Source organism: Gopherus flavomarginatus, chromosome 4 (genome assembly GCF_025201925.1).
Source record: "Gopherus flavomarginatus isolate rGopFla2 chromosome 4, rGopFla2.mat.asm, whole genome shotgun sequence".
NCBI classification, from domain to species: Eukaryota; Metazoa; Chordata; order Testudines; family Testudinidae; genus Gopherus; species Gopherus flavomarginatus.
Genome location: NC_066620.1, coordinates 175,710,295 through 175,736,548, shown reverse-complemented (window position 1 = coordinate 175,736,548; position 26,254 = coordinate 175,710,295). Strand labels below are relative to the sequence as shown.

Below are 26,254 nucleotides of genomic sequence, written 5' to 3'. Positions count from 1 at the left end.
TTAAGATTAGTCAGTCCTTTACAAAACTGGAGGAATTCCAGTCTAACTGCTAAAAAAAACCCAACAAATTACAGATAATGTTCAGGCACTGGCCAAAGTCCAAGACAGAGCTCTATTAAGAAAGCTTACTCTCACCAACTAAAAGTCTAAATGTTTTAATATAATTTATATAAGCATGGCAAAACAATAATTTGAGATTAATTAATTGATTGTAGAATAATCCTAACATTATACATGCAACACTCATTTTACTTTCTACTTTTCCTCATATTAAGTTCACTTCAGATAGATCTTTTCTGAAAATAATGATCAGGTCTGTCCTATAAATACAGATTATAGGATTTTGTTAAACTAGAAAATAATTGGATAATTAGAATAACTCAGTGTATTATCAATGTTTAGGATAATTTATAAATGTCTTTTCTTGAATGAAGCCTTTTTATTCATTTTTCATGTATAAAACAGCTATAATTTTTGAAGCATGAAAAACAATTTAAAACTTGAGATTTCCCAAGTGGGTACGGTTAATAGTAGAGGACCTTAAGTAATCTACAATATTGATAATGTGTAGTTTTGTTAATTTTGGCAATTACACTAGCAAGATCAAATTTTAGAGGTGCATTATCATTTTCAAGTCAGATAACTCTTCATACAGCAGATACCTTTAAACACCAAAACATTTGTCACATTTTGTTTTTACTAGCACTGTGCTTGCACATCAAAAATAGCCTTTGATTGGTTTAACTTTGGCAGTAAGGGACGGGCCTGTACTATTGATGTGAAGAGATCACCAACCTGTGTTAGCTAAGCATAACAAACCTCTAGTCAAATCCTTCAGCAGGAGCACTGAATGTGTTGTGGAAAAAGAGAAGACTATCGGCTAATTAGTATAAAATCTATCCTGGGCAAAATTATGGAATGGTTGTGTAAGAAATTAAATGACAGTAGCATAACTAATACTAATCAACATGGTTTTATGGCAAATAGATCTTGTCAGATGAACTTGATATCATTTTTTATAAGACCACAAGTTTGGTAGATATGCTAGATTTTTACAAGGCACTTGACTAGCCCCATTTTAAAAACAAAAATGGGTTCTTTCTGAGAGGTACTGTGGCAACTTTGATGAGATTTAGATGTGCCACATTAGAGAACTAGATTCTAGTCCGAATTTGTGTAATCCTACAATGAAATGAGACCTTGCTTAATAATAAGGGCTGTGAAGGTTCAGAATTATTAACAGTCATTAGAAGTGAACCTAAAACAAATGGTCTCCTGATTGCTAGCACAGTTCACATTCTCATGTCTAAAGAATGTTTTGATGAGGAGGAAACGGTAGGACAATGATCAGTTTTTTTGTTTGTTTGTTGTCATTTGGGAAGTTGTAGCCCTCTGAGAAATGATGCACATGACACAAGGGTAGTGCATATCAGAGAATCAGAAAATATTAGGGTTGGAAGAGACCTCAGGAGGTCATCTAGTCCAACCCCCTGCTCAAAGCAGGACCAGCACCAACTAAATCATCTCATTACTGCAACAGCTTCTAAACTAAGTGCACCATAACTAACAAACAGTATTTCTCCAAGATTTGTCTATAGATTTAGCTAAAACAGAAATTGTAAGACTACTTGTAATAATCTGTCGCGTTACTGTAGCCTTGTTGGTCCCAGGATTTAGAGACCTTACCCACATTGTCTCTCAATACTGGTAATAATGCGATCTAGTGAATTTCCAATAAGAAGTACGTCGGTGGGTGAAAGCACTATTCCACAGCAGGATGGGTACCACTGGACGAAAGGTATATAAGAACTGTTAAATGTGGCACGTATTAGATGATTTTATACACATTCTAAGGCAGCTATCATTTCATCTTGTGCTTTTCTGATAACCATCAACTGTCATGGGTTATCTTTTGTGAGAGTCTAGACTACGTTCCTATTATCCACTCATCTTCCACACTCTTACTGCCTACTGCCTTCTGGTGATATCACTACCTCTGTCCTACGCACAATATATATCTTTCACATATGAGCTGGTTGCTATGGTTCCAGGAAATCTGCTGTGTTTGGGTCTGTAGGAGATATATATGAAAATAATTTTGCAGCATATAAGTAAATATTGCCTCTTCAAACAGAGGACCAACATTTACTGCAGTCACACCAGCTAGCTGATGATCCGTTCTAAATTGTGTATGGATTGAAGAATTTTACCATGCATTTTCAACTTTTCTGTCAAAGTAATTTTGAACCTTTGTTCCCCTTAAACACTTGTGTGATGTCAAAGATGGCATCTAAGTCACACCCTTGATCAAGGGAGTTCCCAGAAGAATGGAGCTTGATGGTGGAGCTGCCGTCTCACTGATTTCTGCATCTACCTCTCACCAGACTTATCACAAGTTTCTGTGAAAGAAACAGCCACAATTTTGAAGACTTATACCAGAGAAAAATTAGCTCCAAAAGGAATAAATCCAGGTGAAATATCAACTCAATTGTCAAACAGTCATTTTAACCTTATATATAATTGAGGGAAAGTATCCACCCATATTTGTAAAATTTTGTATTGAGAAGCTCAATACAATTGAATTGGAGAGAGAGATCAAGGTGCTTAGTTTTTTCAAGGAATACTAGAAATACACTCCATAGTTTTTGAAACTATGTGCAACATGTGCAGCTCACTTTTAAGTCAGAGAGCCAGCCAAACTATTGCAAGCCCAGTGTTGTGCTTTACGCTCTGAAACCTCTTGTAAAAGCTGATTTTGACCGTTTCATGAACATTGGACTATTGTCACCAGTTTCACTTCCTCATCATAATGGTGATCAAGAAGGATGGCTGTGTTTGAATTTTTGGCGATTTCCAAGTGACATTTAATCCAGCTTTATGTGCAGACAAGTATACACTACCTTGCATTGAAAATTTGTTTGCTATTCTTAGTGCAGAACAGTCTTTCAGTAAATTGGACTTGTTTAATGCATACCTTTAAATGGAGATTGAACCAGTATCTTACAAATATCTCACAAGCAACACAGAAAAAAGGCTTCTTTTGTTATAGCAAGTTGCCTTTTGGTATTACCTCAGCACCTGCCCTGTTCCAGAAAACCATGGACTATATTCTGAAGGGACCATAAACTGAGAGTATTTTGAGAGAAATTTCATTTTATTCAAATCTTCAGTTTAATATCTTGGACATGTAATTGGAGCCCTGGACTTAATTAAGTAAATGGCTCCACCAGAGAATGTCACATTTACATTCATTATTTTCAGAATTCAAAAGTTTCATACCTATCTGTATGGCAGACATTTTTCCTTGCTGACAGATAATCACTCATAAATTTCACGTGTTTGTACAAAAACATGGAATACCATCATTTTCAGGCATTGCTACTTTCAGCTCACTCCTATGCCATTCAGTTCCATAGAGAGACTCGGCACAGCAATGCTCATATGTTGTCACACCTTCCGTGTCCAAGCTCCCATCAACCCAAAGAAATTTTGGATGAAGTGTTCTATCTCAATTTGAATGATAGAATACTGATAACTAGCACAAACATCAAAAAAGGATGATGTGCTAATGATTGTGGGCTTTCTCTCATGAAGGAAATGGTACTACGAGGTACAGTGTTGATCATAAGAATCCCTAGTTTACACAGTTTGTCTCATGTCAACATGTATTATCTGTGAATCACAGTTGGATCTTATGGGGAATGAGAGTAATCATTCCAAAATCACTACAGTCTCAGGTTTTGGAAGATCTTCATAAAAGTCATTTTGGCACTGTACAGATGAAGACCATAGCCCTGCGTCATGTCTGGTGGCTGGGGAGAAACAGAGATATTGAGAGGAAGGTGAAGTACTGTATTGCATGTCGTTAAATTTAGCACAATCCTGACTCAGCTCATCTACACCCTTAGTCATGGCCTCAGAGTCCTTGAAAATGTATTCACATGGACTTTGATGGACCAGGAGAAAGTTATATATTTTTTTCATAGTCAATGCCCATTTGAAATGGCCAGAAGTTTTCATAATGACTTCTACGACAGCTTCCAAGACCACTGGACATCTTCATAACTTATTTAGCTAGTTTGGCTTACTACAGTTGATGAATGGCAATTGACCTCAATTCTGTTCTGAAGAATTTTAAAGATTCCTGGCTTCAAATGAGATTCAGAATATAGATTCTGCTCCTTACCATCTTGCTACAAAAGGATTAGCTGAACAGTTTGTACAGACACTTAAACATGCCTTAAGAGATAAGTCTATTTTGAATCATAAAAAGAAACTGGACATTTTTTTCCTCTTTGTGCTACAGGAACACACCAGATGTTACTATCCAGAAGCCAACTGCAACTCTTCTCTTGAACCAATCTTTGCATACCTGCTGGGATCTGCTACGTCCTGATGCTGCTGCACATGTAGCCAATTCAGAAGTTATGGAAACTGATCAACAACATCAGATTCGTCATTTTTTTTTCAAGTAGCAGACTTAGTGTGGACTTGCAGCTATGGTTGTGGAATGAAACGGGACATGGGGAACTTGTAAAATGCATGGGAGCTTTTTTGCGCAGGGTAAAACTATCCAATAGTATTTTATAGAAATGGCATTTAGATCAGTTGCAGTCCTGGATATTGGAGATGTTCCAATAAAATATTCTACTCCTCCCATCTAGCCTCCTTCCATCACCACTCCTAATTTTCATTACTCTGTAGAAGAAACTTTGGCACCAGATCCAGTTTATTCGATATCATATCCAGTTGATTCCGTTCCACTGACTGTTGCTGTTTTTCAGGACACCGTCACACCATCATCACCACGTTATCCCAAGAGAGTGTGAAAATCAGTTGTATGCCTGAACTTATAAATTGTTCAGTTAGCTAGTTGCTAGGACAGGGCAGAATAATCCCTTGCAATTTAAGTCGGTGGAAGTCCACCTGTAACTTTTAGTTAAGTAATATAGTGCTTTATATTAGCTATATAAATGATAATGTATATATGTTTGGAAAGATTTTTTTAAGGAGGGTGGAAGAATGGGATGTCTTGTCCCTTTAAATGTTTGAGCACTCCCTCCTTCCCAGTGCAAAGCCTCATTTTAATTTAGTCTGTTGCCAGTAGAATAAAGTCTCTAGGGCAGACAGCTGTGTTTCTATCAGCTCCCTCTATGTCTGTGTATCTCCTTCTCTGCTGGGTCCAAATAAAACAATTTTCATTATAAAGATGAGAAATGGTTATTTAAAACATTGTTTTCCATGAGAATGTATAATTCATGAATACTGTAAATACTTAAGTTGTGATTCTGCAAACACATAGCCTCTATTCTTAGAGATTCATTTAGTAGTCACTGAATTATTTTCTTTTTCTTCCACTGTTCTCTATATACCAATCCTTAAGAAAGTGAATGTTATATTCTTCACGGCTTTATAGAAATAGCATTTTCCAACTTCTTAGGAAAACTACTAGCTATTGATAAAAACAGCTAGCTTGATCAAATTAGACTACAGAGAGACATTTAATTAGAAATATGCGTCTTCATATTAATAGAATACATTTATACTTCTAAGAACAACTTTTACACCATTTCATCACTTGTAAAAAGTGACATGTGAAAAGATGCTTGCTTGTCTGGCAAGGAAACAGAGCAGCCAGGTAAAAAGTTGAGCCAGCAATCCAATCAGGTAAACAACTGGGTCAGCAAATCTAGTCATCTAAACAACTGAGTTAGCAAACTAATTTTAGTGCTAGGCAGAAAAAATGTTTATGCAATATATAATGGATAACTTTGTAACAGTGTACTTGCAATGAGCACTTTAAGATGAGTACACATGAGGGGATGAGGTAGATTAGGCTTTCTTCAGGGAACTAATAGAAGTTACTAGATCACAGGCCCTGGTTCTCATGGGGGACTTCAATCATCCAATATCTGCTGGGAGAGCAATACAGCAGTGCACAGACAATCCAGGAAGTTTTTGGAAAGTGTAGGGGACAATTTCCTGGTGCAAGTGCTGGAGGAACCAACTAGGGGCAGAGTTCTTCTTGACCTGCTGCTCACAAACAGGAAAGAATTAGTAGGAGAAGCAAAAGTGGCTCTCCTGGACACCTTTCCCCCTCATGTAATTCTCCCAGGGGATCCTCCCCATCAGTTCCCAAAGAGTCAAAGTCTGCTTTTCTGAAGTCCAGGATCTGTATTCTGCTGCTCTCCTTTCTTCCTTGTGTCAGGATCCTGATCTTGACCATCTCATGGTCACTGCCTCCCAGGTTCCCATCCACTTTTGCTTCTCCTACTAATTCTTTCCTGTTTGTGAGTAGCAGGTCAAGAAGAGCTCTGCCCCTAATTGGTTCCTCCGGCACTTGCACCAGGAAATTGTTCCCTACACTTTCCAAACTCTTCCTTGATTGTCTGCGCACTTTGTCAAGGCCCGGCTTGACAAAGCCCTGGCTGGGATGATTTAGTTGGGGATTGGTCCTGCTTTGAGCAGGGGTTGGACTGGATGACCTCCTGAGGTCCCTTCCAATCCTGATATTCTATGATTCTATGACCTGAATGTGGTGTTGCACTTCCATTTAACCCTATACTGTGCCCTGTTTCAGTGGACTGATCACTCACTGAAGCAGCAAATAAACAACATACTTGTTCATCTCAAAAGTTTATCTATGAACCTGTGGCATTTTGGGTGGTAGGAAAGAATCAGTCAACAAATGCCATTCATATCAGCTACTTTTAAATATGCAGAGCAAAACTATTTGGGGTTTTCCTAAAATATAAAGTCTCTGAACTAACCTATTGAAGGCTTTACTAATACAAAATTCTCAATGACTTCGGTGAGAGATTTACGTTACTGTAATCTGCAGGATACCCTACAATGTTAACTTTTTGTAGTTATTCAGAGTACATTTCAACAACACAACATCCAAATCTGCCTCATTATGATATGGTCACATAATCCTTTGATTTGCATTAACGCAACTCTCCTGAAGTCTAAGGCATTACACAAGCATAAAACTATTTTAAGTTTAAGGAGAATTAGGCTAAAAAACCCTTACTAACTTTCCCCTCCCCTTTTATAATCTTGAAGCTGTACATAAGCATTTTTCAGTTACTGGAACGTATAAATATCAAGCAGTCCACGAATGCATTTTAGGATGACTGTATTATTATGAAAAATCACATCTTTGAAACTCATATTTTCACAAGATTGTGTTGATTAAATCTGTGTCTTTTTGGTACCTAAGTGTTGTGTTATTGGACTCTACTAGATTTTAGAACTCCCTATGAACCTTTATTTCGCATACAAGATTTTTGAGTTTTTCTCCTATTTTTTATTTGTCTTTCTTGTGTTCTTACAGATCTTAGTAATGTATTTAATACACATTTTCCTCCATCTATGTGTGTGTAGGTTGAAACTTATCACCATTGCATCCGAACACCTCCCAGGAGATAATATCCAAAATTACAAGAGAATTCAGTGATGTGATTTTCCACTCTACTTCCGTGAGGCAGCCAGCCTCATGTTTTTGTTTGTTTTAATTTTCCTCATGTCTTCTTTCTTTCCTACTTCCTCCTCTTATAGTCTCTCTTCATTCTCTTGTTAAATGTTCTACACCGATATGTAAAGAAAATCAAGTGGCATCATGTACCCTGAGGCATATCCTGTTCTGTGCTCCTCAAACAAGTAGGACCCTAACAGCCGCAGAACTAGTGCAGCTCTATTGCACAGAGGAGGTGAGAGAGGTCTTAGGGAACCCACACAGGTGCTCCTCCTCCTCTATGCACTCATTTCCACAGGGTTTTACCAGGGTCTTCCAGAAGGGAATTTGGGGTTGCATTGTTGGTGGATCTGTGATTTGTACATGCGCTAGACATTAACCTGATGGAATAGGGAGGTAAAACCACCACAGGGGTTAATGCATCTCTGAACCTGCAGTTGCTCCATTTCAGCTCCATGGCCTGGGGAAGGATTATTTTGGCTGTGTGCTGTGATATGGCGTTTGGCCGACAACATATACACACACAGTTTACAAAATCTGGAACAAGGCATGCATTCTAGCACAATATGCCACTTGATCTGCTCTTTGCTCTCTGCAGCTGTTCCTTAGTAATTGCATCTGTTTCTGCTATTTCCAAAAGCAGACAATTTTCCCAGATTTCAGTAATTTTTACTAGTTCTCCCATCATAGTTTTCACCTTCTGTGTTTGGCTCCTAGTCTGGTATTTGTCAGCTGCCACAAGCACCATGTGGAAAGCTGCTTACTCCTATGATTTTTATATGGTGTTTTTGACATTAATTAAAAAAAACAAACATTTTGTATTCACTGTATCCCAGGATGAACTTTTTAAGTAGCAATTTGTATACTTTTTAATTACTTTTGATTCTGAATAGAACTTGTAAATCTAATCAATTAATCTAAATTAAAATGGTTATGTTACAAAACATGATTAGTATGGAGCTCATGGGGCATCCACTCTAGAAATATTGGATCAGATTCTGTGTTAAAAAGTAGCCTTTTTACATCTCTCTGATGGCAGCTTAAACTGATTGCATAGGACACCTCTTTTGCAGAGGTTTCTTGACCAGCATAAAGCAAGTGCAATAGCTCTATGTAGCCTCTCTGCAGGCTTCACTATTGCCACTCCCTCTCCTTTCCCATACCTATTGTAGGAAAGAGAAAAAAAGCAGAATTTGGCTCATTGTATCTTCATCAAACTTTCAAACAAGCCTTACAGCTGGCACTTACATTCAGTTGTATTAATTCATTAACTGACATTAGCAACTGGACGTCTCAAAACTGCACACCCTTACATGAATAAAAATGTGGTTCTTCTTGGTCATGAAACAATTTATTAAATTGTTTTAAAATTTTTATGACCAGTCATTTACTCTAGTTGTTAACCTGAAGGCATCAATGAACCACCTATCTTTCCAGTCTCACTTCAATAATATGGAGAAAGATAATCTGTACTAGAGAAACATTTCCAAGTTAGCGATATATTATCCCTATTTTGTATTGCTGTTTCTCTGTTTTCATTAACGTTGATAAAACTATATTTTTGCATTTTCTTTGAAAATCTGCTAGAGAAATATCTTCGCATGGAAATTTATAATGGTGCCTACTGAAACCACTATTTGATATCAGTCTTTATTCTCCATCCGATAAAAGGGTTACTGACCTACAGTAATTGTGGCTCTTCAAGATGTTGTAGTCAGTGTGGTAGGTTCACATGTGCCTCTTGCATACAAGATGAGAGTCTTTTGAGCTGCAGTTTGTCAGGGCCATGCATATGCCCTGTGCCTTGTTGTGATCCTGTACAAGGGCATAAAGGGCAGCGCAGCCACAACTGTTTCAGTTCAATTGCAATTCAAAGCCTGTGTCAGCCAAGGACTCCAAAAGAAGGGACGGAGGGCATGTCATGGGATCCAAACTGACAACCAGTTACTATACGATGAGAAACAACTGCATTTCTTACGGTGTTGAGTGTGTATTCGTTAAGAAGAAGACAGGCAGGTTGACTGACTGGTTTAGATGAAATTCTGAGACTGCCCTAGAAATGAACTTTGGGTGATGTTACAGCACCACCTTCTCTCTATGAGAAGTTGTATAGGAGAGTTTGGCAATAACAGTTTGGAAGTCTACTCATTCTCATGGCTGAATTGTTAGCTACTAGGAAGAGTGCCTATAATGAGGTGGTGTAAAGACCATTCTCGGAGAGGCTTAAATTAAGGTTCCATTAAGGATCATATTGAGGTCCTTGACCATATTGGGATCTCTGACCAGTGCGTGTGTATAGAGCCCCTTGAGAAGCTTTGACACCATGGGATGAGAAAACACTGAGCACAACTATTCGGGCAGTTTGCAAAGGTGAAATTGCTGTGAAGTGGACCTTAATAGAGCTGAATGAAAGGTTAGCCTGTTTTAACTGCAATCTTTGGTACTGAGGCCTGGACCAATTCTAAATCACGTTAGGCTGCCCATATTGGGAATCTCTACTAATTAGGACAAGAAATTATTTTGTTAGATGGTTTCCTGTGCAGTCTCAGGCTTTCCTAGACTTGTAGGGAGCAATATTTATCTGTGTTACTAATCCAGTCAGCAGGGGCAGTGACTTTGGATCAGGTTGGAGTGTCTGGGCTTGGTGCTGAGAGATCCAGGTATGGCTAGTCTCGGAGCAGGACAGGAGGTTAAGCTTGACTCTATAGTAGGTCTGTGAGCCAAATCTGTTTCAGCCAGTATGGAACTATGAGAACAATCATGGCTTTGTCTCTTTTGATCTTGAAGATTGTCCTGGGAACCAGGAGAATTGGTGGAAAGGTGGAAAGCAAACCTCTATTCCACTGTTCTCTTGGCTTCTGTGACTCTGTCCTCTTCTGGTTCTCTGTCTGTCTAATTGCTCATTTGGCATGTCCTTTGGAGGATACTGGTCATCTCACTTCCAGTTTTCTGTGGGGGGTTCTACATGGCTCTTTTGCCCCATTCTTACCTCCCTCTACATTTTGATCTGGGTAATGTCATCTGCAAAGATATATTCAACTCCCATCTCTGTGCTTACCGCTCATAGATCTACCTCTCCACTCCAGATTCATGTCTTTCTGTCCAAACTAAAATCTCATGCTCTGTTTCTGATTACTCCTTCTAGATATCTAGCCATCAATCAATGTGGCTAAAACAGAGCTCTTAATCTTCCCCCCATGCTATCCCTCACATCTCCTTTCTCAGTCTGGACAACATCACCATCCTGCCAACCCTACTCTGTATTCTGGACATCATCTTCATTTCTCTCTAGGTCTTCATGTACAGATTAGGCCTAAATCTTGCAGATGCTTTTTGCATAACATCTCTAAGATTTGGTCTTTGCTATCGATCCACACAGCTAAAACTCTAATGCAGACTCTCAGCATCACATACTGATTGCTGAAACATCCTTTTCTCTAGTCTTAACTAATGGCATCTGGTGCCACCAATATCCATTCAGAATGCTGCTGCAAAGATCGTTCTTCAGGGCCATTGCTTTGACCACCTCACCTTTCTCTGAATACCTCTCCTGGATCCCCCTTCTCTTTTGAATCAAACAGAAGCTGCTTGCCTTCACATTCAAAATCCTTCATGACATCTTCCCACTCTCTCTCTCATCTCAAATTCACTACTGAGATGTTGACTCCTGCCTCTGATTGGCCCATAATGCCACCCTCGGCCTCCCACTTGTATATTTTTAAGCAAGTACCTTTGTGCTTTCTCCTGCACTTCCCCCTCATTCTTGAGAGGAGCACTATGTAAACATCTGATGAGATACCTCACTAGTCTTCTTCAAAACCTGACTTAAAACCCTCCTTGTTCTGATGCCTGTAAAAACTTTACAACAGTTAGGCTGATGGTGTGTAGAAATCACTGCCTGTCACACTGGCCAATATTGTCTCATTGGTTCCTTGTGCTCCCCAGTTGGTCCATCTGTATCTATGTTGTCTCTTCTCTTCTACTTAGATTGTAAGCTCTTTGGGGCAGAGATCATCAATTTGTTCTGTTTTTGTACAGTGCCTAGCACAATGGGGTCCTAGTTCTTGTCCTAGGCACTATGATAATACAAATAATAAAGAAAAAAATACTAAAAATAACTTCAGGAGCAAGACATTCAACAATAATCTGCACTCAGGCCTGTTCTGGAAAAATATTGTAATGTTTAGTATTGCTCTCAGTGTAAAGAACTCTATTATAGCAATCCCTCCAACACTGAATATCATTCCTGTGATGGATCTGTGCAAGGACCATTCATGACTGGTCACAGATTCACTGCTCAGTAAATCCTCTAGACTGTTGCTAACTCCCAGCAGATGAATGGCCATCAGGACAGAAGGGCAAGAAGTGAGTATTATAGGCTGGGGGAAGTTGTACCTCCCCAAACAGCCAGACATGGCCCTGCTCATTCTCCACCCCAGGTCCCCCCTTGTGTCTGACACTGCATGCAGCTCCACTCCCTCTGTGGGGTCGCCCCAGCTCGGGCGGGGGCTATGCCACCTGCCCTTCCGGCGCTCCAGGGCTGGGGAGGCTGCGGCTACATGCTGTCGTCCCTCCCAGCACTCTGGGGTTGGAGGGGCTAGCCTGGGGCAGGGACTGGTGGCCGAAGCGGGGGGGGTGTTGTGCTCTTGTGTGGGAGTGCAGAAGGGGTGGGGCCTGAGGCAGAAAGAGCAGGGCTGGAGGCTAGCCTCCCACAGCCAATGGTTCACCCACCGCCCATGACAAGAAGCAAGTGTCTCCTGGTTTGTTTATGTAATACATGGCTGTTTTGTGGTGTGTGAGGTTTTGAACTATTGAGTTTTGGGGGACAGTGTAGTGGGTACCAGGATTTTAATGAAATAATTAAAATACAGACTCAGTTAATCAAATAGGCTAAGTAGTCCGCTAAAAGTAGAAGCTGACCCTTGTCTTTTTTTTAAGGAAGTATAACTCTTAGAATATTTCTTTATAGCTTTCCACTATTCTGTTCCACGTTACAACTTACTTTCAACTCTATTTACTTATCTTATTCCCCTTCTTAGACTAAATACAGTGTCTATATATTTCTGACACAGATTCAGAAATGATTCTTAAGTCAGGCACTTAGCAACTTTGGAATAACACTACTTTAACCCTGTCATAAACAGATGGTTAAGGGTTAATGTCTCTTTTACCTGTAAAGGGTTAACTAGCTCAGCAAACCTGGAACACCTGACCAGAGGACCAATCAGGAGACAAGATACTTTCAAATCTCGATGGAGGGAAGCCTTTGTCTGTGCTTTTTGGTTTTTTTCTTTGCTCTCTGGGTTCTGAGAGGGACCAGACATGTATACAGACTCTCCAATTTTCTGAAACAGCCTCTTCTGTTCAATTTAGTAAGTACCAGTTAGAAAGGTGGTTTAGTCTTTTGATTGTTTTCTTTATTTGCAAATGTGTATTTTGCTGGAAGGACTGTATCTCTGTTTGCTGCGACTGGTATTTATACTGGGGGGAGGATTCTCTCTAGTGTCTGTAAGCTGAAAGACCCTGTAACATTTTCCATCTTGATTTTACAGAGACAATTTTTACTTTTTTTCTTTCTTTTATTAAAAGCTTTTATTTTAAAAAACCTGATTGATTTTTTTATTGTGGTGTAAGACCCAGGGGAGAGGGTCTGCACTCACCAGGGAATTGGTGGGGGAAAGGAGAGAAGGGGGGAGGAAAAGCTTGATGTCTCTCTGTGTTAGGATCACTGTCTCTCTCTCAGGGAGAGTCTCGGAGAGGGAGAGAAAGAGGGGGAAGGTGAATGTCCTCTCTGTTTTAAGATTCAAGGAGTTGAATCACTGGGATCTCCCAGTGTTACCCAGGAAGGGGAGAATGTGGGAGGAAGAAAGGAGGGGGGAATGGTTTATTTCCCTTTGTTGTGAGACCCAAGGGGTTTTGAGCCTTGGAGTCCCCAGGGAAGGTTTTGGGGGCCAGAAAGTATCCCAAAACACTATATTTTTGGGTGATGGCAGCTCTATCATTTCTAAGCTAGTAATTAAGCTTAGAGGGGTTCATGCAGGTACCCCATCTTACGGACTCTAAGGTTCAGAGTGGGGAATCATACCTTGACAAACCCAAATTAATCTTGTATTCATTAAACTTGGGAAGGGATAGTGTCTAACTAGGAACATTAACACACTCTCTCTAATGGAATGTTGGATAATTCTAACATAGAATTGTGTAATCTGAATTCTATAAAAAAGCTATCTCACATAATTTTCTTCTTAGAGTCTCTAACTCACATGATTGGTTTTAATTGAGAACTAGTCAGATAGTTTAATGTCAGAAGGGGCAACTAGATCATCTAGTTGGATCTCTTGTATATTACAGGCCACCAACACCACTCAGCACTCACACATTAACCCCAACAAAGGAAATTAGTCCCAAGTGAATGAGGTCTGCAGGAGCCTAGACTATTATTTGCCACAGACAGGGAATACAAAGCACCAGGTGCACTAATTTTGATGTTGCAAATAACTTGAGCTCATTTTTCATGTGTAGAGGTGGACTATCTCTTTTTTCTCTTAGCTGTAGGCTTCAAGTTTAGCTTCTTTGGAGGGCAGGTCCAGGGAAGACAGCAGATAGATACAACTTCAGGTGTCATTGTAGCGAGAGAGTCCACCCTTTGCTTCTGTATGAGTAGAGTCTTTCATAGGGTTCAGTGCCCCCTTCTTTTGGCCTCAAGGACCATCCTTATCCAACAGGATTCTAGCATGTTGGCTATGTGGAGCAATAATCTGGTGTCTCAGGTCACTGTAAAAGATTCCCATCTGAGGTGGACATTTTCTTCCAAACTGGTGACCACAGGTATATATCCTCTTCATAAGTAGTACATGTGAGAGGTCCATGCAAGAAGGAGTTGGCAATAGATTTCCATCTAATAGAATAAGGACTATTCTCACTTTGCTAAGTATACTTAATTGTTTGTCACCAATTACCATTTCACACATGTCCACTCATTCCTTGTGACAATTAGTAAGTATGCCAAGACCAACAATGAGCATGACCTACTCCAGTGCCCCCTCACCTCAAATCAAAGCTCCTTTAGCATTCCTCATTAATTACCATTTGACCAAATAAAAGTTATCCAGGTCCAAACTCAAATCTGGCCCTTGTTTCCTACAGCAGGTAGGAATACCACATATAACAGTCTGATGGCTGCAAGCTCCATGATACTCATATGTAATTTCATGTAATCTAGTGATCAAGTTCCTTTAATTTTTAGGTTCTTGCAAATGAGCTCCTCAACCTGTCTGTGATTAGTGTATATGTCAGGGAGGGAATTAAAAAGTGTACCCTTTTTCATGGGCCCCAAGACCTGTTCAAGACCCCAAGCCAATTCTGTAGACCTTCCACTCTATCAAATGTCTTATTGAATAATATACTGATTAGAGCAGACTTGAAGGAGTCGCAGGTGAAGTCTGGCAAGCAGCTTGCATGTTATGCTTGCAAACTGACCTCTTACATAACAGTACAAGACACATCTGGAGAAGGAGTGCATGTAGCAACTGGAATCTGTCCTCAGGCAGGCATGCTTTTCTCTGTTATGGAGCTGATCAAGGCATCCAGGAACTCTTTGTCTTCTATAGGGGATGAGTGATGATTTTAAATAGCTCATTACGAAGTGACTAGAGAGAGAGTACATTCCAGGCTTGCTGTTTTCTCACTCTATATTTTGCCTGTGATCAGCCAGACATCCAAGCAGGGATACATTGAGTGCCCGGTTTTCTCAGGAGGGATACTAACACCACTAGGCATTTTGTGAAGACTCTTGGTGGACAGTCCAAATGGAAATACCTTGTACTGGTAATGATTTGGTTTTACCATGAATCTCAAATATTTCCTGTGGGCTGGGTAGATGGCTATACGAAAACATGAATCTTGCAAGTAGAGAGTTATGAACATGAAGAGCTGGAATGATGGAAAAAAGCATTACCATCCTGAATCTGAGGCTGGCATAGGTGTTTGTTCAGTTTCTTCAGTCTAGATTAGCATAAATAACTCCTTTTTAATTCACGTTAAGGAAATATCATGAGTCGAAGCCTCTTCTGTTGCTTCTAGATGGAGAAATGAGCCCACTTTTTTGTATTAGGCTCTCATGAAAAGATCTCTGAGGAGGAATGGGATGGGAAGGGTGTGGAAATGAAGGGGATAGCTGTGTACTACATCCATTTGTCTAAAGTGATATCAAACTAAACCTGATGGAATGGGGCAAAGTGGCTCCCAAAGATGGCTATTGGCTCCTGATGAATTCTGATGTGTCTCTTGACATTACTGTCAAATCTACTACCTAGTAGATGGGGTGGTATGGGAAATGGAGGAGGTGGATGATGGTTTCCTTTGAGTATTGCAATCATTTTTAGGGAGATACTCTACAGCTGTCTACCCTGAGAACAAAAAAGACCTTGCTGCCTGTTTGGGCTGATATTTGTAGGGCAGCTTTCAGTAGAGAGTTGGTGTATAAATCCCTAGTGAATTAAGCTCTCCACAGGCTTGGCAGTTTGGTAGGATTTTGGTGTTTAAACAAAAAAGTGTAATGGCATGCCAGCTGATTTTTATCAAATTTCTCAAGAGTAATTTAAAGGTACATTATTGGTGTAAGATTTTTTTTTAAAGGAAAAATCATCGTTTAGCAATAAGCCATTCAATGTTGTGATAAATTTTGGCAACTGCCACTACTTACCATCACAAACAGGCTGTAAACCAGACCAAGAACCATTAAGCAAGCATGTGCGTTCTGCAGATCCTCTCAGCTGATAACCCATTTCACAGGAGAAACGTAGTAGACTTTTTATTTTGAATTCATCCCCGAGTCTCGACCCATGAGGTGGCACACCTGGATCATCACAATATCCAGGACTATTTCCTGTAAAACAATGCACTAGAATTACTGGCAGACAAGTTAAATTTAACTGTATGTATAGTAAGAGTTACACTACTAGCTGAATTGTTTCTGTTTTAATTAATCACTTTGCTCCGGGAGACTGAAAGTAAAAAAGTAACTTCTATGTCTATATCTGAATCTGATAAGTCTTAATTAAAGCTCACAAAGTGATAAAAAATGAGTGATACAAGACAAATATTGCTATTGAAAACATTCTATCTTGTGTGATCAATTATTTCTTTAGCATGTATAACTTTTAATAGTTGCTCAGTTTTATTGTTCTACGTGTCTGCTGTTATTAATTTATAACAATCCTGCTTTAATTAAAATGATGAGTGTAAATCCCATATACTGCTTATTAATGCAGAGGGCTTCTGGTACAACTCAGAATATATACACAGTGTATGTATTTTTTATTTTGTTTTTAAATCAAGCAACTATAGATACATTTTCTTCTTCTTCTCCAAATATGCAATTCTCCCATCAAAAACTTCACCTGGCTCAAGTATTAAGATAGAAAACACAATTCAACCTCAGTAACAATTTTTTAATTAGACTAGATGTTTTTAAAAATCAGACGATGATTATAATGGTCCCTTCTGACCTTAGAATCTATGAATCCATAAAAACGTTATGATTTTGAGGTCCAGTATTGCAAGGCCCTGAAGGTATAGAAACTGAAACTTCCTATCAATGTAATCAGAATGTCATCTTCTCACCACAGGTCTGGCCTTTTTACAACAAGTAAAATGGCCCAAACAGCATAGCGGGGCTATAAAAGACCCAGTTCTGACTGGGAAAAAAATCACACAGCACAGACACTGGAAGAGCAGAGAGTATGTAACCATATGTGGTTTACCATTTAGTATCCTTGCTGGTATGTTGTGTGTGTGGTAGCCTTAATATTCACAAAAAATTGTATATAAATAAAAATGAGCATATGTGCAAATGCAAAGCAGAACTGTGCAAGTGTGTAAATACTGTTTTGTGATGTCATTTTATGTAGCATTGTACTGAACACACTACAGAGAAGGCGGCTACCTACATAGTGACAAAGTGACTAAGAGCAAGTGTATCAGGATGTTTGAATAAAGAGCTGCAACTGAAACAAGTCCGTACACGAGGAAATAAAATAAAGCTGGAAAAAAAAAGTTATTTGACTGGAGTTAAAAAAATTGCTATTTGGGTACAGTTTTAATTATTTTAATTATAAGGTCACATTCACATGATGGTACATACAACTACCTGAACAGTGAGGGAGAGTTCCACTCCAGTGGCTATCTTCTTGGCACACTCTAGTAGAATTTCCTATGAGAGTTCGACTCGCTGTGCAAGAATAGTGAACTGTAGATCCATATGTGAATTTGTCTCCTGAAAGAACTGCATTGGCAGGAACTCCAGGATGTCCACAAGAAATGGCTACAAAGAGGAAAGAAAAAGATTAATATCACATGGCTATTCATTTTCAGATCACACAAACATCCGTGACAGACTTCTAAATATGACGTCAGCTCTACCCAAAATAAAAATAGTTGGGTTGCTTATGTATCATATGTTTAGTTCTGTTGTTGCTGTGAATGATTTATTCGTCTTTGATAAGTTTAAGATCAAGAACTAAACTCTAAACTCATTTCTTTGACTTATCTTTCCCTCAGTGATTTCTGCCACATCCAACAAGTCCCCCATCTACCTTTACAAAATCTTATAAACTAGATACACTGTATCAGCCACAGCCAGAAAAACAAGTCAGTGAGATTTTTAACATTTATGTCTATTTTTAAATACATGGGAGGTGATCAGATACTACAATGATGGGGAGAATCTTAAATAAGTAGAGGATAGATACAAAAAGTACAAAGGTATGAATAATTAAGCCTGAAATTTTATCAGAGAAATTCGTAGAAGGCAGTGAATGATAGGAAATATATTTATGATCATTTTGGTGAATTATGAATTGCACATATTTATTTCTTTTGGGTTTTGAAAAAAATCATAAAGGCAAAGTTTTGTTTGTGCACGTGTTTCATTAAAAAAAAAGGGAAAAAGTTTAGATTTGTTTAATCAAGAAACAAAATTAATCTCATTATTAAAAGAAATTCATAGCCAGACATTTTTTTTAATGGTTAGGTCTTCCATCAGGGAAAAGAAGTGAAGGGAAAAGAATTCTACATAATGTATGTAAAAAGTCACAAAATTCAAATTTTATATATATATTTAATTTAATCAAACAATGTTGAATCAAGAGCAAAGTTGTAACATCTCTGATCTGTTTGTGGAGAACTTGGGAAAAGAAAGAAAGGCTACTTTCATCAAACAGCATGTGATGGCCATGATGTAAAGGAAAAATTGAACATAATTTAAAAGAATAATTCACAAGTACTGTTTTACACTGAAAGTAAGAGTCTATTTTTCCTGCTAAACTGAGAATTTTTAACAAAAAAGTTTCTATATTGGGTTAGGTATTTATAACCCGAACCAAGCACTTTTTTTTTAAAAAGTTTGATACTTGGAGTAAGAGAGCAGAACAATGTCTGATTCCTTTGAGGAATTAAAGTCTCTCATGGTATTTAGAAATCTGCTTATGAATTCAAATATTAACGAGCCAAATCTTATAGTCCCCACTGAAAAACTCTAATTCAATTGAGAAAGGAATGTGAGATTTGTCCTATAGACAGTTAAAAGGATTTGTGTATGTCAGGAAAATAAAATGGATAGATTTGAATTATAGTGCAACAGAGGCAGTAAACCAGTGCCAATTTCTGCTCTCCATTGCACAGAGAACAAAATTTATCCTGGTCTGTGGAATTTTCCTAGTGTCATCATTTTAGTGGATCAGGGGGAATGATAGAGAGAAGTGGGGTAGGTGCCACAAAGGTCCATATATAATTTTCATTATGTTGTGAATAAACGTGTGAATGTGTGCTGGGGTGTATAAAGTATTCTTACCAGTGGTTTATTTTTAAACTGTGTCTAAACATACAGTATCTATACTTTTCTTTAATATTGATAATCTCAATGAACCTGATTATCAGAGTTACTTAGCACCCTCAGCTCGTATCTACTTGCACTGGAAATATGAGTGCTCTGTACTTCTGAAAATCAAGCCCAGAGTGCTTCACTGCAGAAATATTGGTTATAGAAGGTATGTAGAATGAGACAGACAGACAAAAGAAAAGAAAAGAAAAGAAAAGAAAAGAAAAGAAAAGAAAAGAAAAGAAAAGAAAAATCAATCAATCAATCACAGGTTTTACAGGACAAGACTGGTAATCTGGTTCAATCCGATTAATGGGTTGGTATATAGGTGTGTGCTAGTACAATAAGCCAGGAAGTAAACCATGGAATATATCACCAGCAAAAACAACTAAACCGTTTAATGAGCATGGAAATTAAAATATTTTTGTGAGCTGTTCATATTTCCCCAAATGTCACACTAATTCAGAAACCTGATGTCAGAAAGTGAATGGGGACCAATCAAAGGGAAAATGAAAGCTAGTTAAATTGTTCATTTCTACAGATGTGAAACTCACTAAGATGATCATAACAACCAGTAAAACTCACCAGAAATCTTTCTGAAAATAAATAAATGAAATGGGGTTATCGGAATCTCCCTTCTAAACAAATTATCCTGTGCAAAGCTGCCCCTTTATCTCCTTTCACATGTGCACTAGTAGATAAAGACTCAGATGGTTCTTCATTAAAAAAGAAAATCCTAGCTCTCAGATGAGCATTAATGGTTTTAAATTATTAACCAAAATAACATGTAATACAAATATAATAATTTAAATTATCCCTGGGTATTTCTGGATATCAAAGGACAACAAAAGGCAAAATTGTCTTTTTCAAATTGACTGACAGCATTTAAAATTATATCTCCATTTGATCTAAAATACATTTACATTTTACAAGTAAGGGTTGGGAGCCATCTTGGTTTTAGTGGAGTCTCAATAAATAGCACAGTTCAGTCCAAGAAAAGTTCCCAAATACACATGGTTAGGCATTAGATGATGTTTCTGCCCTTTCTGACAGAGGTGCATGTCAATTCAATGTAATGAATACTTACGCAAACATTTGGGTAGTGATCTATCCCACAAGCCGTTAGCCTTACAGGTCAAAGCAGATGAGCCCAAGATGTAAAATCCCTTCTTACAATGGTACACCACGCTGATTCCATACTTGAAACTTTCAGGGTAATTCTGCTGCCCATGACGAATAGCATTTTCCACAAAGCCTGGATCAGAACAGTTCACCACTACAAGACAAACATGTGTTTGTCACTAATTTGTAAACACAACGTCATGAATACAGATCAAGAGAGAATACTCCACACTACTTCAGTAATGGCTCATGAGCAGGATCTGTGGTCATGGACTTCTGATTTTGGCTTGATTTTAGGACTCCTTACATATTAGGTTTTTTTCAAAGTGTCTAGTGTTTTTTGATACAAAGATACCATCCAAAGAGTAAAAAAAAAAAAAAAAAGAAAAAAAAATCTAGCCCTTATAAGAGTCTGTCAGGGCTGGCCTTTCAGATACGTGAAGAATGTGCGTGTCCTGACAAATTTTTGGACTCCCCTGACTAATTTGCAGCTCTGGTGATCATATGGAGCTCTAAGGCTTCTGCAAGTTCCTTTCTAATTTCTATCTGTAGCTGCACTACAATCACTGCTTCTGACCACAAGAGGAGCATCTCAATGGAGGAGCTAACTTTGCTGAAACCCTTGGAGAACTGAGAATGAAAGCAATTTTCAAACACTGGCCTCTCTGCATTGACCTAGCATAAACTGCTGAGCTCCAATTCTCCTATCAGTTCATAAAAAAGCTGGCGGTGGTCTAAGGGTTCCACATATCTGCCCCTTCCACCAGTGAGGCTGCAGGTTCTAGCTCCACAGCTACTCAAAACACTGTTGTTTCTCCAGCTGCAAGTGTGGGTTTTAGCCAGTAAACCACCTATAATTCATTTCTGGGGGCTGCAGCACAATCTTGATTGACATATAACGAGACAATGCAAGGCCATTTTCACAGCAACTTGTGCCTCTCCAGTAGCTCTGTGCCCCCTAAACCTCTGCAAAGGCTCCCCAGTGGCAAGGCTCTCACAGAATACTATGGGTGTTACTACACTATGTGTGGAAGGATGCAACAGATACTCCCACCATACAGGGTCAGGTCTGCTTGCCAGTGTGGTAGAGAGAGGATCGCAACTCCTTCAACCCTTTTTGCTGGAGTGACAAGTGCCACTGTAGTCACAAGCTCTGCACATTCTTCTTCTCCTTTAGGACTAAGATTGTAATAATGCTTATCTGCTGTGCATAGGACCATGGAGTGTAAAGGCTCCTTGATTCCTCTCCTTGCTTAAGCACTTGGCATAGGGCTGAGCACAATCTAGACCTGAGTATGTTGTGTTAATATGAAATCAATCAAATCTAACTATTTCTAAAACTTACACTTCAATTTAAACAGCCGAAAACCTTTTTCTCATTTTGAGTTTCCTGTAATGTGTGCACAAACAGCCTATAATAATAATAAGAGAATACATTTCTCACTATTAATACACAGAAGGAAAAATATATCATTACTGGGAGATGCAGCACTTTATGTGGGAGATGACACATCATAAGGCAGCTGTGTTTCACACAGCTTTCAGCAAGCTTAACCAATTATGTCCTTGTCACACGTCTCTCTTTTTAAAATTTATATCCCCAATCCATATTCCTTGAGCAAATCCTCCTTTTGTACATATAGCAGAGGCTCTTTTCCATTGGTAGAAGCAAGATCGTGAAGCTGAGACTGAAATCTCCATGGTAAAATCTTGACAGCGATGTCTATTCTTCTGGCACCATACACCACCAGTGTGGTGAAAAGCTGCTATAAATGCTATTCTCTGCTCCTCTCATCTCTTCACCACAGATGTAAACAAGGACAGCAGAAAAGTTTTAGAAAATCAATTTATTCTACATGTAAAATAACCCACTGTTTTGGTATACACCTCTACCTTGATAGTACACTGTCCTCGGGAGCCAAAAAATCTTACCATGTTATAGGTGAAACCACGTTATATCGAACTTGCTTTGATCCACTGGAGTGCACAGCCCTGCCCCCCCCGGAGCGCTGATTTATCGCATTATATCTGAATTCGTGTTATATCAGGTGGCGTTATATAGGGGTAGAGGTGTATGTGGAGTAGAACAAATTGCACAGTGATTTCTAGAAGTATGTTTTTGCATTTTACTAATGTGCAATTGTGAATACACACCAAGAGGACTTCTTATTATCAAACCATTTTTTAAAAAGTGAAATTCTATCATAGAGATTACTAAAGAGGAAATACATGAATATGTTTATTATCAGACACAACAGAACCAATCAGTCTTTGCAAATGTTCACTCATGAGTATTCTCTTTGAAGGAATTTTATTTAGTGAGGAAGGGAAGTAACTGGACAGTAAGGAACCTACAGCATTCTAATACTTCATTATTGTTGAAAATAACAGAATTATACTTTTTTTTTTTACTGATCTCTCTCTTTTTTAAATTGTAGTTTTAATGTTATGAAAAGTCTATGGCCTCATTCTGCAATGGGCTCTGTGCAGGCAGATACCTGTGCATGTGCAGAGCGCCATTGACTTCAGAGGAAACTAGGATTCCACATAGATGGGGCCTTACTCTTTTATCCCATGCAAAATCATAAAATTCATATAACTTCACTGCCAGTTAAACTCAGTTTCTTGCTATATCTGTGTTCCCTTCATTTTATTCTCAGTAGTCTCCCTCTCTACTATTTGCATCTTTAGTCTCCATTGATTTGCTACTCAGTTGCTGTTTTTGTCCCTTAAGCCTTCTTTCTAGAACTCCAGATACTCATCACAAGAGATTTCACTGTGAGTGCCATGTCCGGCATACCCTTAGGATACAGGTGTAGCCCTGTCCAACAAGCAAGCACCAAGAAGGAGGCTTGAGCCACTCCTTGAGAGAAGGGCTATACAAGTTTTAATAATGTTGAAAAGATACAGTTTCCTCATTCATTTTTCAAGTTACTATCAGTCTGATACTGCTTCCAAAATTAGGATGGAAACCAAAATCAATCACAGCACTCTAATATTTCCTGTATTCCCTTACTACAGCTGGATTACAGCTCCTTAAATACTAGTGAGGAACAAATACTGCACTGTATCTGGCCTTGAAATAGGATTCTGTTTTATGCTCTTTGCTAGGCGCACAGACTGTAAAAGGAAAAATCTTATATTGCTGTTATAGCTTTCTTCATCCCATCTATACCACCATATTTCACCTTTGTGTTAATGAACACTATACTGAGTTTTCACTCCAGCTGACAAGGATCTTAAGTTTTTTCATTTGTTTGTTTTTTGTTTTGTTTTTAAACTTTACTGCAAACAAATTATCTGCACTCTAGTGGACAGAAAATACAAGATGTTTCATCAGCTTATATACATAAGTTACAGTTTTGTGCCTTGTACTTTACAATGTCAGTGTTTCACTGTATCCAGTCTAACAAAAATCAGCAGATATTTCCATGCCATTCTACACAATTTCAACTTATTTAAAAAAGAATAAACTGTGAGAATTCAGTATGTTATGGTCAGTCTTTGTTTTTTTTATTATTATTATTTATTATATATATTTGTGCATGGTGTCTTGGGAGGAGATTGTTTAGGGTGGGTTGTGGGTTTTTTTGGTTATTTTCATTTTTTTTTAATACTAGTTGGCTTTAAAGTTACTAACACATACACACGTACAACCGTAACTCCTTAAAGATTGTGAATTTCCAACTGGGGAGTTAACAAGAAGGCTTTAAACTACCTTTACCAGTCCTAGGTCCTGAAAGCAGCCTAGTTATGCCTGCACCATAGCTTTCTTTCACCACTTCTCAGCCTGGGAATTATAGAGAATCACTATGCTGGTTCAGTACTACCCAAGGACTCTATATTCTGGGACTTCTCCAAAGAGTGGACTCTACTGGCCTATTGGACAGCTTTCCACTGATGGAGTAGTACAAAACTGCTCCATTCTGCTGGGGCACCAGGGAAATCATTCACAATGATTTACTAATGTGGTAATAAAGTAGGAAAAATCTCTATACTGCATGTCCAATATACAAAAGTCATTACAAAGCACATACAACTAAAGAGAAAATGAAAATATTATGTTTTGATGATTTTTTCAAACCGTAAAGGTTACAAAATAAAACATTTGGTAAATTATTACGCTTAACCAAAGATTTAGACTAATTACCAAAAGCAGTGCTATTTTGACAAAAATATCAGTTGTAGACCTGCAAATAGCAGTAATTTACAAATAAACAAAAGAAAGAAAGAACGAAAGAACATCCTCTGTCCCCAAGCTGACTTAACATATAGTGCTTAATAACTCCTCAAAACAGCTTAATAACTCCTCAAAACAAGATTTTGAATAAAACATATTAAATATATGAAACTAGCATAGTGACCTTTATACCCAATATCTTGCAAACTGTACCCAAATGAAAGGAAAATATTCTTGACAACTCCTGCGAAAATCAGATTGAAACCAAACATAAAATGTGTTACTTTTCTGGTTAGGATTATGTGAACCTTTTTAAAGCGGAAGATTTATAAAAAATATTTGTTTTAAATCTGACAGAGTAGATATAAAAGAGGATCTGTAGAATGTATGGTGCTCTTTTAATGCAAAATAACCCATGTATGTGCAGACTAATGCTTAGTTTTGCCATAACACAAATGAAGGTTTATTTTTATTGTATGTTTTAAAACTTCAACTATTATATACATACACATTTTGGAAGAATCATCTTCTTGGAGCAAGGATTCTTATTTTCTATGTTTGTACAGCACCAAGCACAATACAGCCCCGACCTAGCTGGCTGCTAGGTGCTACTTCAATATAAATGGTAAATAAATAAAATAATAATAATTGTAATAATACTCACTGCTTTATAAAAAAAAATTTAAAGCAGAATTTTATGCTTTACTAAACTTTTATGTGGTATGGAACGTAAGGACCCAATCTTAGAATAATTTCAGTACATGCTTGCCTTTGCTGTCATGAGGAGTCTCATTTAACTTGTAAAACTCATAACATGGACTACTCATGAGTGAAATTATTTGAATGCTTAAGTATCTGCAGGATTGAGCCCTAATTTCGGTTTGATCACAGCTACCAACACTTGAAGCAGCAGCACTTCTAAGAAAAAGTGCTGTTTGTGGTACACGTGTTTTCATCAATTTCACTGGCTGAAGTGAAACAGAACAGATTCCCCTTGTTGATTCAATAGGATTATCTTGGGTTTCAATCCTGAGAACACTTATGTATGTACTTTAACTCTGTGTGCAGGCTTGTTAACTTTCCTAAAAATAAGGACTGTAGGATAGGTTATCTCTTATGTCTGTGCTAACAATAGGAACCTCAGTATATACTAGTATGCATGTTGTAAAAAGAATATATTATGAACTGGTGAAAGGTTGCAATGGTGAATGAGTTGTAGATAAACATCCTGATCCTAGTTTGCAGAACTATATCACTTTACAAATATACAGTTATGGAGTAGATTAATATTTCTATCAGCATTTTACACATAAGTGAACTTAGGTTCAAGGTAATTAGAAGAATAATTTCATACAATAACACAGTAAATCAGCATCAGCACCAGGTTTACAATCCAGATAACTTGATTGGTCATCTTACTCCTAATACTCTGAACTCCAGAAGAATTGTTTACTCTGTCTATGGCTCTCCTTCTCTTTACTGAAAGGGGCATCACCATTATCCATAATCATCCAAAGAATAAAAAAAGATATTGAAACATTTTGAAAATTGCTCCAATTTCTTGAAAGTTGTGTGAGCTGACAAAGGCAAATTTTGT

At 38.1% G+C, this 26,254-nt stretch overlaps 1 protein-coding gene across 3 annotated transcripts in view; it reads right to left on the bottom strand.

The window, feature by feature from the left end:
* CSMD1 (CUB and Sushi multiple domains 1) overlaps positions 1 to 26,254 on the bottom strand; it is a 1,994,958-nt gene that overhangs the window by 53,767 nt on the left and 1,914,937 nt on the right. For all 3 annotated transcript variants that reach the window (XM_050950505.1, XM_050950506.1, XM_050950507.1), the window contains 3 exons: positions 20,443 to 20,631; positions 17,628 to 17,801; positions 16,182 to 16,364 (listed from right to left, as the gene is read on the bottom strand). In XM_050950505.1, coding sequence (XP_050806462.1) covers positions 16,182 to 16,364; positions 17,628 to 17,801; positions 20,443 to 20,631 — 546 coding nt within the window. The remainder of the gene's footprint in view (positions 1 to 16,181; positions 16,365 to 17,627; positions 17,802 to 20,442; positions 20,632 to 26,254) is intronic.